Source organism: Mustela putorius, unplaced genomic scaffold (assembly GCF_011764305.1).
Source record: "Mustela putorius furo isolate JIRA1106 unplaced genomic scaffold, ASM1176430v1.1 tig00003972_pilon_pilon_pilon, whole genome shotgun sequence".
NCBI classification, from domain to species: domain Eukaryota; kingdom Metazoa; phylum Chordata; class Mammalia; order Carnivora; family Mustelidae; genus Mustela; species Mustela putorius.
The window spans coordinates 15,699,986-15,715,046 of NW_025422115.1; the positions used below are offsets into that span (position 1 = coordinate 15,699,986).

The 15,061-nt window shown below is 39.0% G+C and overlaps 1 protein-coding gene across 3 annotated transcripts in view; it reads right to left on the bottom strand.

Annotated features, from left to right (window-relative positions):
• SCAPER (S-phase cyclin A associated protein in the ER) overlaps positions 1-15,061 on the bottom strand; it is a 508,924-nt gene that overhangs the window by 55,492 nt on the left and 438,371 nt on the right. For all 3 annotated transcript variants that reach the window (XM_013059415.2, XM_013059414.2, XM_013059413.2), the window contains one exon: positions 4,615-4,770. In XM_013059415.2, the coding sequence (XP_012914869.1) occupies positions 4,615-4,770 (156 nt within the window). The remainder of the gene's footprint in view (positions 1-4,614; positions 4,771-15,061) is intronic.

Sequence of the window (15,061 nt, forward strand, 5' to 3'; positions counted from 1 at the left end):
TAGACACAGTGTGACCTTCTAGAGAGAAACTCTGACACATGTAACAAAGTGCTTTCAACAGGCCGTTGTAGGTTGTAGTTTAGAAATAAAATTTCCATGAAAAAAGGGGAAGTAGTCTGAAATGGTCTTGTAAATATCAGAGGCAAACTAATCTGAAGAGGTCAGAAAGCCCTGTATTCTTGCGGCTTGGTGGCGTTCAGGAAATGTTGAGGACTGAAGGATGAGGAGAGCAGCAATTAGGGATCCTTCTTTCACCCATTCACACAAGCGGCTGATACTTATCCTGCTAAGAATTTCCGAGGTAAATTAAGCCAGGAAACCACCTGGACCTTTTTTTCCTAGAATAATCTGCTTTTGTAGCAAGGCCTACTAATAGAAATTGGTTGAGTAACTAAAGATGGAGAAGGAAATTATAAGGGGAAAAATATGGACCAAGGACTCTCAAAAACCACCATGTGCCATGTGTTAACACCATGTGTTAACCACTGATTTATTTAAAATCCAGTTGCACATGAACATAGAAACAATATACATATATACAAAGACACTGGTCTACGTGGATAATCCTTAGGCATAGTTCCTCTATGGAAAACTGCTTATATTCCCTACTCTGGAGATAATACCATCTACCACTCACAAATTTCAAGTCAGAAGCCTGGGAGCCATTAGATTCCTCCCCGCTTCCTTTTACTTCCCATGCCACCAAGCTCTATGCCATCTCGCTTACATCTATTTCGCCTCCTTTTAATGCATTTGCTCTTATTTCTGCTGTTCCCACAGCCCTCAACAGTTCCCACTTGCCTCATGCAAGAGCCTCTCCATTATTCCTTCCACTTCTAGGTCATGCCATTCCAGTTCTTTCTACACTTTTCACTTAACAGAAATGTGATCCTGTTACTCTCTCTTAAACAACTTCAGTGACTTTCCATAGCTATAAGCTCTTGTCTCCCTTTTGGCCCCCTAGGAGCTAACATCTGTGGGATTCATTTAATACTTCAACTCCTGTCACTCTTCATAGTTACCCTATTGTGCAGCTACATCAAACTGAGCCTGAGAAAATATCTTGTCTATCTGTATCTCTTGGTTTGGGTTGCTTCCAAACCAGGTCCTGAAACAAGGGTATGGGTACAAGGAGTTTAATTGCGACAAAGCCGATCAAGGATGTGCTACCACATAGTTTACCACCAGTGCCCCTCTGACAGACTGTACAGAACACCTTGGAACTGCCTCACTGGGGGTTAGCGGAGCTGCAGAGTAATCCACCTATTTACTGCTGGAGAGTCACTCCTGGAGGTATCAACTCCCTGGCACTTGTAGCAAACAGCTACTTGTCCAGAGAATATCCCCAGGCAGGCAGAGAAATTCAGGAATCTGTTGTCAGGCAACCTCCAGGGGTGCCAAAGACAGCAATAACATCTGCCACATCACACAGTGCATGTATTATGTCCCCTTTCTCTGTTGCATTCTTCCCGCTACTGTCTTCCTGGGTCCTTTAAGATTTAGTCCATTGAAACCTTTCTTGGGGCGCCTGGGTGGCTCAGTGGGTTAAGCCGCTGCCTTCAGCTCAGGTCATGATCTCAGAGTCCTGGGATCAAGTCCCGCATCGGGCTCTCTGCTCAGCAGAGAGCCTGCTTCCCTCTCTCTCTCTCTGCCTGCCTCTCCATCTACTTGTGATTTCTCTCTGTCAAATAAATAAATAAAATCTTAAAAAAAAAAAAAAAAGAAAAGAAAAAGAAACCTTTCTTGACCTCCTGTAGGAGTGCTTTACCTCCGTGTCTGTGAACAGTCTCTTCTGTGGCAGCTGTTAGTTTACAGGTCTGACCCCAGACCAGGCTCTGGGCTCCCTGAGGGCAGTATCTTGGGTACCTGTCTTGGCATCTGGCACAGGGCAGATGCTCAGTGTCTATTGAAGAGGAAATGACTGTGTGTGTTAAAGAGAAAGGGATCCTATATTCCATATATGTAATTGAGAAAATCTTAAAAGAAATTAAGTATAGGCTCCTACCATTTTGAATTATACCAAGTCAAGCGTGAGAGTGCTGAGTAGGAATCTTGTATCCTAATTCAAGTTAGGTTGGCTCAGTTGCTTTCCCTATAAAAGTGGCCTCTAAGCTTCTTTTCAAGCTCCACAGATTTCAGGTGACTAAATCTGTGTGTGTAAGTGAAAGCTGAAGCCCACAAACTGTACAACAAACACATAAGGAAAAGCTTATGTGTGTGATATTCATCTGGATTTAAGGAAAGAATATAGGTGACAAAGACTTGGATGCTGGCAGGTTTATAATGCTGTGTAAACAAAAGAACCGCTGTCAGAAGGGGTCTCCTGGGTGAGAGGATACCTCCCAATGAGCAGCCTGGCTACTGCACAGGGCCTAGCTGGGCAGCATGGCCAACCCTAAGTTGGCAGGCGCCAATGCCCTGGACGGAACCATGTTCCTTCTGTGAGCCTCTCTGTGGTGTGTGGTAGCACTTGATCATATTTAGGTTATAGACCCATGAAGAGCCACTTCCTAAGTTCTCACCTAATCCCTGGAAGGTAGGCTCTGTCTGCACTTCTAGAAAGGAACACTGAATATAGGTTATGCTTGGCCTCCCGAACTTTCAGGTAGTCTTAATCTTCCTAGAAATGTGACTAGGGGTAGAGGGAGGTTAACATAAAGAAGAATAGATGGGTTTTGGGGTCCTATGTATAACAGACTAAAAAAATATTAAGCCAGTTCATTTCAGAAAGCAAATTCTCTCTTTTAAAATATTCTGAACATAGTCACTGGCATTCTGTGTACATTGAATATGGATGGATATTTCTTAAGCACCTAGACTTTCGAAGTTTCAAATTTTTAATTTTTATTTTAGTTTTAATTTTCTTCTTGACATGTCCTTAAAAACCATATAATTCTTTCTCTAACAAATCGGTGGCATAAAAAAAGAGGCAGAGGGGAAAGAGAACTATTATAGAATAAGAGAGACTTGAGAGACATAACAACCAAATGACACCTGAAATTTGGATTCTGGTTCCAAGAAACTTAAGGTAGAAAGATGTCTGAGACAGTGGGGAAAAGTGAACATAGACCAGGTATGCTACAAAATTACTGTTTATTATGCTAGGTGTGATAATGGCATCAGAGATGCATGCTTTAGTGTCTTCCCTGAAATGAATACCTGAAATTTGTTATAACATGCTCTAGCTATAACTCCCTTCACCTGAAACAAAAATCCAACAAAACAAAACAAAAACTGCGGAGGTGAATGGGGGAATAAAATAAGACTGGAAAAATACTGATAATAGTTGGAGCTAGAAAATGGATACTATCAGGGCTCATCACTGTACCCTTTCATTTTAGGAATGTTTGCAAAAGTATATAAAATACAAACAAAATGGGCTACAGAAAAAAAAATTATATGCAGTGCTATTTAGAATTTAATTGTGAGAAAATTATTTTACTAAACATTCTTAATATGCCTGAGGGCTATGTCATATTCCTATCAGAAACACTGAATCATTATTGCAAATAATTCTTAATTGGTGAGAAGGGAAAGAAAAGAACATAATGAGGGTTTACTCTGCCTGTCCTAGAGAATTATTACTTTTGAGGACAGTATACAGCATAAGGGGAGGGGTCTAAAGAGCCAACCAGGCCAGCAGCTGTCCCTGGCACACTGGCCATAATTATGTCCATAGCGTAGAGGCCGCTTTTGGGCAACCAACTTGTGTAACAGAAACCTGAGTAAGGTAGAGGGCCCACAGTGACCAACCCCCATGGTGAATACGAATAGGTCCCTTAGACCACCCACCTCAGAATATCCATAAGCCCCAGCTGACCAATGGGCTACTTCCACCAATGGGCTACCAGGCACAGGTACCAAAAACAGAAAATTCCCTATGTTCCCACACCTCTTCACTACTCCCTCCTTAACTACAGCCCCCCACCACTGCCTCAGGGCAGACTGTCTTTCCTCTGCTGTCCCGCCTGCTGCTCCCTGCAGTATATTCAATAAAATTTATCTCCTTTGTTATGCCTTGGGAGAATTCTTTCACTACCCATGCTACTGGCCTCTACCTATTCAGGCTGTCTGTCCTACACATTGGTCATATGTAACTTCAGGGAGCTACTGTTTTTGGATGGCTCCCTTCCCTTATACATGAAGGTGTCTTGGAGAAAGAGGCAAAAGGGGGAAAATAAACAAACCTAGGAGGCTGTAAATAAAGCATGTGAACACAGTCACAGACACTAGGAGGCTGTGCTGTATTGCACTGAGGGTCTGGCTTGATCTGGTGTAGGCTTTGTTACTGACTCACTAACTCAAGGAAAATCACTTGCTTCCCCTGAATTTCAGTGGAAGTTAGGACTGGATGCTTTCTAACATCTCTTCCAGCAAAGATAGTTAAGTGTATGATACCAACAAGAAAAACAGACTCTGACAGGAGCATGTAGCCAGGGAAAGACAAGAAAGGTAAGGCTAGTCTCAATATGGGAGACCAATAAGGACAAAGGCAGGGCAAAGAAAAGAGGCCAAGATGACCACTTGTATCCCTATGAAGTAACCTCAAGATGGGCAAAATTTAAGAGATCTTTCCAAAGTTGAGTCCAGACTGATATCAAGTAGAAGCCTTACCTTCTGGTGACAGCAAAGCACAGCATGCACATTCCATGTAAGAGTTCTGCAGCGTGCTGCAGAAACGTGGCCATCTTGGGATTCTCATCCACTGGTCCTTGTACCGAGAGGAAGCAGCCATGAAGCTTGTTGATAAGACCTATGTTCACCACGTAGCTAGATGTAGGAAGAAACATCTGTGTTATCAGTCTGCACGGGCTGGCAATATCTTCAAAGATAAGTTTGAAAAACACAGGCTTAGACCCCTCTAACAAGCAAAAAACACAGGTCTGGGTAAAGCATCTTAACTAATAATTTCCTTAGATTTAGTCCTGAATAATCAGCTATTTCTGTAAGTGATTCTCTTCCCTCTTGGTTAGTCTGATCCTATTCTTCAAGAAAGATGAGTGAAAATGATTATGTGATCATTTTTAGTGGTCTAAAGAGCCTGTCAATAGTTAAAATGACTTATAATTACCTCTACACTTTTGAAAAGCAATATATTTTAAAGTACCAGACAGCCAGTTCACTAGAATGTAGGGATTCAGAAAATAAGATGATGCTACCCAGATATACTCTTGTTACAACCCAAATTTCTAATGCCATATGTAGGTTCTCTATTTTTCAAAACCTCATCACCATTAAAAGTATAACAGTGAGAATCTAATTGCTTTCTGTTATAAAAAGTACTAGTCTTGACAGTTGACAACAGCATTTAAGAAGTCACTTTCAGTGGCGCCTGGGTGGCTCAGTGGGTTAAGCCTCTGCCTTTGGCTCAGGTCATGATCTCAGGGTCCTGGTCGTGATCTCAGGGTCCTGTGATAGAGCCCCACATTGGGCTCTCTGCTCAGCAGGGAGCCTGCTTCCTTCTCTCTCTGCCTGCTTCTCTGCCTACTTGTGATCTCTTTCTCTCTCAAATAAATAAAATCTTTAGGAAAAAAAAGAAGTCACTTTCATCTTTTCAGCCTAACAAACAGCTATATGTTGCCTCCAAAACTCATTTTAAGCCCGAAGACACCTCCAGATTTAAAGTGAGGGGGTGGAAAAGAATTTACCATGCTAATGGACATCAGAAGAAAGCAGGAGTGGCAATCCTAATATCAGATCAATTAGATTTTAAGCCAAAGACTATAATAAGAGATGAGGAAGGACACTATATCATACTTAAAGGATCTGTCCAACAAGAAGATCTAACAATTTTTTTTTAAAGATTTTATGTATTTTTTGACAGAGAGAAATCACAAGTAGATGGAGAGGCAGGCAGAGAAAGAGAGAGGGAAGCAGGCTCCCTGCTGAGCAGAGAGCACAATGCGGGACTCGATCCCAGGACCCTGAGATCATGACCTGAGCTGAAGGCAGTGGCGTAACCCACTGAGCCACCCAGGCGCCCCAGATCTAACAATTTTAAATATCTATGCCCCCAACGTGGGAGCAGCCAACTATATAAACCAATTAACAAAATCAAAGAAACACATCAACAATAATACAATAATAGTAGGGGACTTTAACACTCCCCTCACTGAAATGGAAAGATCATCCAAGCAAAAGATCAGCAAGGAAGTAAAGGCCTTAAACGACACACTGGACCAGATGGACATCACAGATATATTCAGAACATTTCATCCCAAAGCAACAGAATACACATTCTTCTCTAGTGCACATGGAACATTCTCCAGAATAGATCACATCCTTGGTCCTAAATCAGGACTCAACCGGTATCAAAAGATTGGGATAATTCCCTGCATATTTTCAGACCACAATGCTCTGAAGCTAGAACTCAACCACAAGAGGAAGTTTGGAAAGAACCCAAATACATGGAGACTAAACAGCATCCTTCTAAAGAATGAATGGGTCAACCGGGAAATTAAAGAAGAATTGAAAAAAATCATGGAAACAAATGATAATGAAAACACAATGGTTCAAAATCTGTGGGACACAACAAAGGCAGTCCTGAGAGGAAAATATATAGCGGTACAAGCCTTTCTCAAGAAACAAGAAAGGTCTCAGGTACACAACCTAACCCTACACCTAAAGGAGCTGGAGAAAGAACAAGAAAGAAACCCTAAGCCCAGCAGGAGAAGAGAAATCATAAAGATCAGAGCAGAAATCAATGAAATAGAAACCAAAAACACAATAGAGCAAATCAACAAAACTAGGAGCTGGTTCTTTGAAAGAATTAATAAAATTGATAAACCCCTGGCCCGACTTATCAAAAAGACAAGAGAAAGGACCCAAATAAATAAAATCATGAATGAAAGAGGAGAGATCACAACTAACACCAAAGAAATACAAAGTATTATAAGAACATATTATGAGCAACTCTACGCCAACAAATTTGACAATCTGGAAGAAATGGATGCATTCCTAGAAACATATAAACTACCCCAACTGAACCAGGAAGAAATAGAAAGCCTGAACAGACCCATAACCAGTAAGGAGATTGAAACAGTCATTAAAAATCTCCAAACAGGGGCACCTGGGTGGCTCAGTGGGTTAAGCCTCTGTCTTCGGCTCAGGTCATGATCCCAGGGTCCTGGGATCGAGCCCCACATCGGGCTTTCTGCTCTGCAGGTAGCCTGCTTCCTCCTCTCTCTCTCTGCCTGCCTCTCTGCCTACTTGTGATCTCTGTCAGATAAATAAAGAAAAAATCTTTAAAAAAAAATAAAATAAAAATCTCCAAACAAACAAAAGCCCAGGGGCAGATGGCTTCCCGGGGGAATTCTACCAAACATTTAGAAGAACTAATTCCTATTCTCCTGAAACTGTTCCAAAAAATAGAAATGGAAGGAAAACTTCCAAACTCATTTTATGAGGCCAGCATCACCTTGATCCCCAAACCAGACAAGGATCCCATCAAAAAAGAGAGCTATAGACCAATATCCTTGATGAACACAGATGTGAAAATTCTCACCAAAATACTAGCCAATAGGATTCAACAGTACATTAAAAGGATTATTCACCACGACCAAGTGCGATTTATTCCAGGGCTACAAGGTTGGTTCAACATCTGCAAATCAGTCAATGTGATACAACACATCAATAAAAGAAAGAACAAGAACCCTATGATACTCTCAATAGATGCTGAAAAAGCATTTGACAAAGTACAGCATCCCGTCCTGATCAAAACTCTTTAAAGTGTAGGGATAGAGGGCACATACCTCAATATTATCAAAGCCATTCATGAAAAAAACACTGCAAATATCATTCTCAATGGAGAAAAACTGAAAGCTGTTCCGCTAAGGTCAGGAACACGACAGGGATGTCCATTATCACCACTGCTATTCAACATAGTACTAGAAGTCCTAGCCTCAGCAATCAGACAACAAAAGGAAATTAAAGGCATCCAAATCAGCAAAGAAGAAGTCAAATTATCACTCTTCGCAGATGATATGATACTATATGTGAAAAACCCAAAAGACTCCACTCCAAAACTGCTAGAACTTGTACAGGAATTCAGTAAAGTGTCAGGATATAAAATCAATGCACAGAAATCAGTTGCATTTCTCTACACCAACAAGACAGAAGAAAGAGAAATTAAGGAGTCAATCCCATTTATAATTGTACCCCAAACCATAAGATACCTAGGAATAAACCTAACCAAAGAGGCACAGAATCTATACTCAGAAAACTATAAAGTACTCATGAAAGAAATTGAGGGAAGACACAAAGAAATGGAAAAATGTTCCATGCTCCTGGATTGGAAGAATAAATATTGTGAAAATGTCTATGCTACCTAAAGCAATCTACACATTTAATGCAATTCCTATCAAAGTACCATCCATCTTTTTCAAAGAAATGGAACAAATAATTCTAAAATTTATATGGAACCAGAAAAGACCTCGAATAGCAAAAGGGATATTGAAAAAGAAAGCCAAAATTGGTGGCATCACAATTCCGGACTTCAAGCTCTATTACAAAGCTGTCATCATCAAGACAGCATGGTACTGGCACAAAAACAGACACATAGATCAATGGAACAGAATAGAGAGCCCAGAAATAGACCGTCAACTCTATGGTCAACTAATCTTCGACAAAGCAGGAGAGAATGTCCAATGGAAAAAAGACAGCCTCTTCAATAAATGATGTTGGGAAAATTGGGACAGCCACATGCAGAAAAATGAAATTGGACCATTTCCTTACACCACACACGAAAATAGACTCAAAATGGATGAAGGACCTCAATGTGAGAGAGGAATCCATCAAAATCCTTGAGGAGAACACAGGCAGCAACCTTTTCGACCTCAGCTGCAGCAACATCTTCCTAGGAACATCGCCAAAAGCAAGGGAAGCAAGGGCAAAAATGAACTATTGGGATTTCATCAAGATCAAAAGCTTTTGTACAGCAAAGGAAACAGTTAACAAAATCAAAAGACAACTGATAAAATGGGAGAAGATATTTGCAAACGACATATCAGATAAAAGACTAATGTCCAAAATCTATAAAGAACTTAGCAAACTCAACACCCAAAGAACAAATAATCCAATCAAGAAATGGGCAGAAGACATGAACAGACATTTCTGCAAGAAGACATCCAGATGGCGAACAGACACATGAAAAAGTGCTCCATATCACTCGGCATCAGGGAAATACAAATCAAAACCACAATGAGTTATCACCTCACACCAGTCAGAATGGCTAAAATCAACAAGTCAGGAAATGACAGATGCTGGCGAGGATGCGGAGAAAGGGGAACCCTCCTACACTGTTTCTGGGAATGCAAGCTTGTGCAACCACTCTGGAAAACAGCATGGAGGTTCCTCAAAATGTTGAAAATAGAACTGCCCTATGACCCAGCAATTACACTACTGGGTATTTACCCTAAAGATACAAACGTAGTGATCCAAAGGGGCACGTGCACCTGAATGTTTATAGCAGCAATGTCCACAATACCCAAACTATGGAAAGAACCTAGATGTCCATCAACAGATGAATGGATCAAGAAGATGTGGTATATATACACAATGGAATACTATGCAGCCATCAAAAGAAATGAAATCTTGCCATTTGCAACAACATGGATGGAACTAGAGTGTATCATGCTTAGTGAAATAAGTCAAGCAGAGAAAGACAACTATCATATGATCTCCCTGATATGAGGAAGTGGTGATGCAACATGGGGGCTTAAGTGGGTAGGAGAAGAATCAATGAAACAAGATGGGATTGGGAGGGAGACAAATCATAAGTGACTCTTTTTTTTTTAATCATAAGTGACTCTTTTTTTTTTAAAAAGATTTTATTTATTTATTTGACAGAGAGAGATCACAGGTAGGAAGAGAGGCAGGCAGAGAGAGAGAGGAGGAAGCAGGCTCCCTGCTGAGTAGAGAGCCCGATGCGGGACTCGATCCCAGGACCCTGAGATCATGACCTGAGCCGAAGGCAGTGGCTTAACCCACTGAGCCACCCAGGCACCCTCATAAGTGACTCTTAATCTCACAAAACAAACTGAGGGTTGCTGGGGGGAGGGGGTTTGGGAGAAGGGGGGTGGTGTTATGGACATTGGGGAGGGTATTTGCTTTGGTGAGTGCTGTGAAGTGTGTAAACTTGGCGATTCACAGACCTGTACCCCTGGGGATAATAATATATGTTTATTTAAAAAAAATTATAAAAAAAACAAACAAACTGTATTATTGAAAAGTTTTAACATAAGCCAAAGAAAGACAGACTAGGATAACAAACCCCCATGCACTTATCATTCATCCCTGATCACCAACAGCCATGGACAGTCCTACCCATCCAGACCATCCACATCTTGCATTATGCATAAGCAAGTCTAAGTCATTACATAATTTCATTCATAAATGTTTTACTTTGTATCTCTAAAAAATAAGAACTTAAAAACCCCCCACAATACCATTACATCTGAAAATAACAGTAATTCTTAGCACCATCAAGGAACTAGTATTCAAAATTCCAAAAGTATCACAAAGTCTTAACATTTTGGTAGTTTTTAAAAAAATTAGCATCTAAATAAGAATCATACATTATAATTGTTTACTATATCTTTCTAAGTCTCTTCTTACTCTGTATGTTAACCCTCCATCTCTCTCTTTTCTTCCTTTGTAAATTTATTTGTTGAAAAAATCTGGTTGTTTATTTTATAGTTTCCTGCAATCTAAATCTTGCTGATTATATCCCTGTCTTGTCATTTACCATATTTTTAAAAACTATGTATTTCCTTTAAAGTGATCTAGATTCTAGAGATCTGATTGCATTCATGAACATCCTTTTTTTTTTTTTTTTAATGGGTGAGTAATTTCCTACCAGTGGAACATTTCTGGAGCTTCTGGTAGTTTTCAGTATCCATCACTATAAACCATGTTGGGATAAACATTTTGTGTATAAATCCTTGCCAGACTTCAAGTTATTTTCTAGAAGTAGAATTACAGAGCCAAAGAGTATGCAGATTTTCAGAGTTTGTGATATGTACAGCCCCCTTACATTAAAAAAATCTTGAATCAATTTATAATCCTCCCTGTTGGGTATGAGAAAACCACATTCAGTCTGTGGGGGCTGATATTACTATTCCCATCTGATAGATGAGGAAACTGAGGCTCAGGGATTGTGAAGTACTAGCCTAGTCAGGAGAGATATGATATCCTAAGGTCTTCTGACTCCTGATAAGAGTGTTCTTCCCATAAAGTACACTCTTGCCTTACTGAGGTATGAGTCATTGTTGTTGTTTTTCGGGGTGGGTGTGGAGGAGCAGAGGGAGAAGGAGAGAGAGAATGTTAAGCAGGGTATGAAGCCTGATGTAGGGTTTGAATTTCACAACCCTGAGATCATGATCTGGACAGAAACCAAGAGTTGGAAGCTTAACAGACCGAGCCACCCAGGCGCCCTGAGGTATGAGTTTTTTAAACAAGAATGGAAAATATTTTCTCAGACCATTCCTGAGACTAATAATGACCACACAAAACTTCAAAACCACCTAGTTTTGAGATGAAAACGGCTTAACTGGATTTCCTGTACTGATCTTGAAATAGCCAGAAAGGAGGAAAGACTTCTAGAATGAATGAAGCAGCACAGAAAAATCAAACCAAACCAAAATGAACACCATTGAGTGGGTGGTCCTTTCTGAGCAAGGCCTCCTTTGGTTACTGAGGGCCATCAATGGTGCCTACTGAGTCTGACCAATGTTTTTCTAAACTTCCTGGGTCCTGAATCTCTGCTCTGGCAATCTTTAGATGATTTGCCCATGAAGACAGTGAAACTAAATGGCTCTGAAGGATCAGTGTAGAAAAATTCATTTTGCCAACTTCACAGTTTTGAGGGAAGAATGTTGAATCTTCCAATGGATGTTGGGATCAGCAGCAACATATCTTTTACACTAACTGTTAGCCTGAAATTATAATGTTGAGACTGTTACCCATATACTAGATGTAAAAACTTTAACATGGACTTCTTAGAATATACATCCTGGAAGAGAGGCTGCTGTGAATGCTCCAGAGAAATGGGCCTCTCCATTTATTTTACCATTTGAAATTAAAAACAAGTCCCTCTGCAGCTTTTGCCACTGGAATGTGTAAGCTGCAAGATTATCTATCTCTTCTTCTTTGCCCACCCTTGTTCAGCTACCCACTTTTGCCCCAACTGAAATGTCCGAAGGGTTCTATTTCTGAACTAGGTTTAGTAAACTCATGCTTTTCCATGGTTTCAACTATCCTCGATATGTCAATAACTCCCAATTCTCTATCTTTGGGTCTACTGCTTTTCTGGACTTCTTTCCAGAAGTTCATGGATATGTTCAAACAAAAGCTCATCAACTCTTCTCCTGAAATCTGCCAACATTGTCTAATTGAATATCACCAATTCATCCTATAAATGATGCAAGAGATGTGGGGGATAACTATTTGTAATCATGCATTAATCCACTCAATTATTTCTAATATATATAGATTATTATTAACATATTGATAATATTATTATTTCTGATAATATATAATTTCTAAATATGATACTGATGCTAACCTCAAGGACCTCTTAGAGACTGACACCTAATAATTTCTATAAGAGGGAGGTTCAAAGTAATACTACAGTTTAGCAGGAAGACCTAATTTTGGCTCAGTGGGTCAGGTTATTTGGGGGTCTTCAAGTCTTTAAATGCATTCCCCAGTATTCTGGAGGTTGAGAGACAGAATTTGGGTCATATATTTTTGAGGGGCAGAGATCTAGCCAATGTAGTGTGTTCCAGCAGCAGTGAGCTCCTGGATGGAACAATACGAATGGTTAAACACAATTCATGATACAGCAGCTCTTGATTTTGATAGAAATAGCAGCTTTTCAGTTTTGCAGTACTCTTCTAGGAGTCATTTCCAGAGATCTAGTCTACAACCTGCTATTTCAGTCCTTGTAACAATTTGGTAAGCACATAACTCCATGTATTAAATTCTTTCTGCTTAAAATAGTTTTGATGGTTTGTTTCCTACAAACGAATTCTGATTATAACAAAGGCCAATAAACAATATTCACCCTCACTAGTGATAAACACAATGTAAATGAAGATGACACAAAATGCCATTTCACACATCAGACTGGTAATTCATAAGTGTGCTAACATAAAACAGTGATAAAGATATGGGGAAATGGAACTGTTATCCTTTGCTGATGAGAAGTGAAGTTTGTATACTTATTTTTGGAGAACAATTTGGCATTACTTAATAAAGTTAAACATGCATTTATCATCGCATTCATAAATTCACATTATAAACATGTAAACTCAAGAAACTCCCATTTAGGTGCAAGAAAAGAGTTCTACAAGGATGTTCACTACATCATTTCTTGAAATGCTGAAGAAGTAAAAATTACTGTCCTCAGGTGGAAAATGGATAAGGAAACTGTGAATCTATACATTTAAAAGAATCTGTAGAGCAGTTAAAATGAATTAATCAGATGTATATGCATTAACATAAATAAATCTCAACAACATGTTGGGTGAAAAAAGAAGTAGACAAAACAGTATGATGGCATTTATGCAAATCTTAAATACATGAAATAATAGAAGGTAGATAATGTACTTTATGGATATCTATTTGATCTTTAAATACAGATGTACAAATAATTTATACCTATGTTTACAAAAACATACACGTACATATTTTTATAGACTGCTTATATATAAAACATACATACACACACACATATATATATTATAAAACCATGCATGGGAATGACATACACAAACTAAAATAGTGATTTAGCTCCTGAGAGGGAGTAAGGGGAAAAGCATGAAGATGGGAAGTTAGCTGCATCTGCGACATTTGGTTTTCTTATCAATAAGAAAAAAAAAATCTAAAGCAATATAAAAAAATGTCATCAGTTACTGAAAAATGTTATCAGTTGGTACTTAGGTGTTAGGTGTATGAGACTTTTAATGTGCTCTTGAATTTGGTTTGCTAGTATTTTGTTGAGAATGTTTCCATCTACCTTTGTTAGGGATATTGGGCTGTCTTTTAATTTGTTTTCTGGCTTTGGGTAATGCTGGCCTTGTAAAATGAGTTTGACAGTGTTCCCTTTTCTTCAGCTTGTCTTGGAACAGTCTGAGAAGGATTGGCATTAATTCTTTAAGTGTTGGTAGAATTCGCCAGTGAAACCATCTGGTCCTGAGCTTTTTTCTGTTGTGTTTTTGATTATTGATTCAATCTTCTTACTCAATACGAGTCTGTGCAGATTTTCTATTTTTTTTTTTATGATATATGGTCTTGGTACTTGTATTTTGTAAGCTTTACTCACTTCTTCTATGTTGTCCAAATTGTTGGCATATAATTGTTCATAATAGTCTCCTATGATCCTTAGTATTTCTATGATATCAGGTATAATATCTCCTCTTTCATGTATAATTATATTTCAGTCCACTCTCTTCTTGGCTGGTCTAGCCAAGAAGGTATTAAAGGTATTGCTAATCTTTTCTATTGTTTTCCTATTCTTTTTTCTCATTTATTTCTCCTTTAATCTTTATTATTTCCTTCCTTCTACTATCTTTGGGCTTCGGTTGTCCTTTTTCTAGTTTCTTGAGATGTAAAATTAGGTTGTTTATTTGAGATCACTGTTGTTTCTTGAAATATGTGTCTATCAATATAAAATTCCATTTTAGAACTGCTTTTTGCTGTGTAGTGTAAGGTTTGGCTTGTTGTGCTTCCATTTTCATTTGTCTTAAAAATATTAAAAAATTTCTTCTTTGATCTACTGATTGTTCAGGACTGTGCTGTTTAATTTTCAGCTTTCCTCCCATTACCATTTTCTAGTTTCATACCATTGTGGTAGGAAAAGATACCCGATAAAATTTCTATGTTCTTATATTTGTTGAGACTTGTTTTGTGACATAATATATGATCCATCCAAGAAAATGTTCCATGTGCACTTGAGAAGAATATATATTCTGCTGCTGTTGGATAGAATGTTCTATGTATATTAGGTCCTTTGGTCTATAGTGTTTAAATCTGCTCTTTCCTTATTGATTCTCTGTGTGGA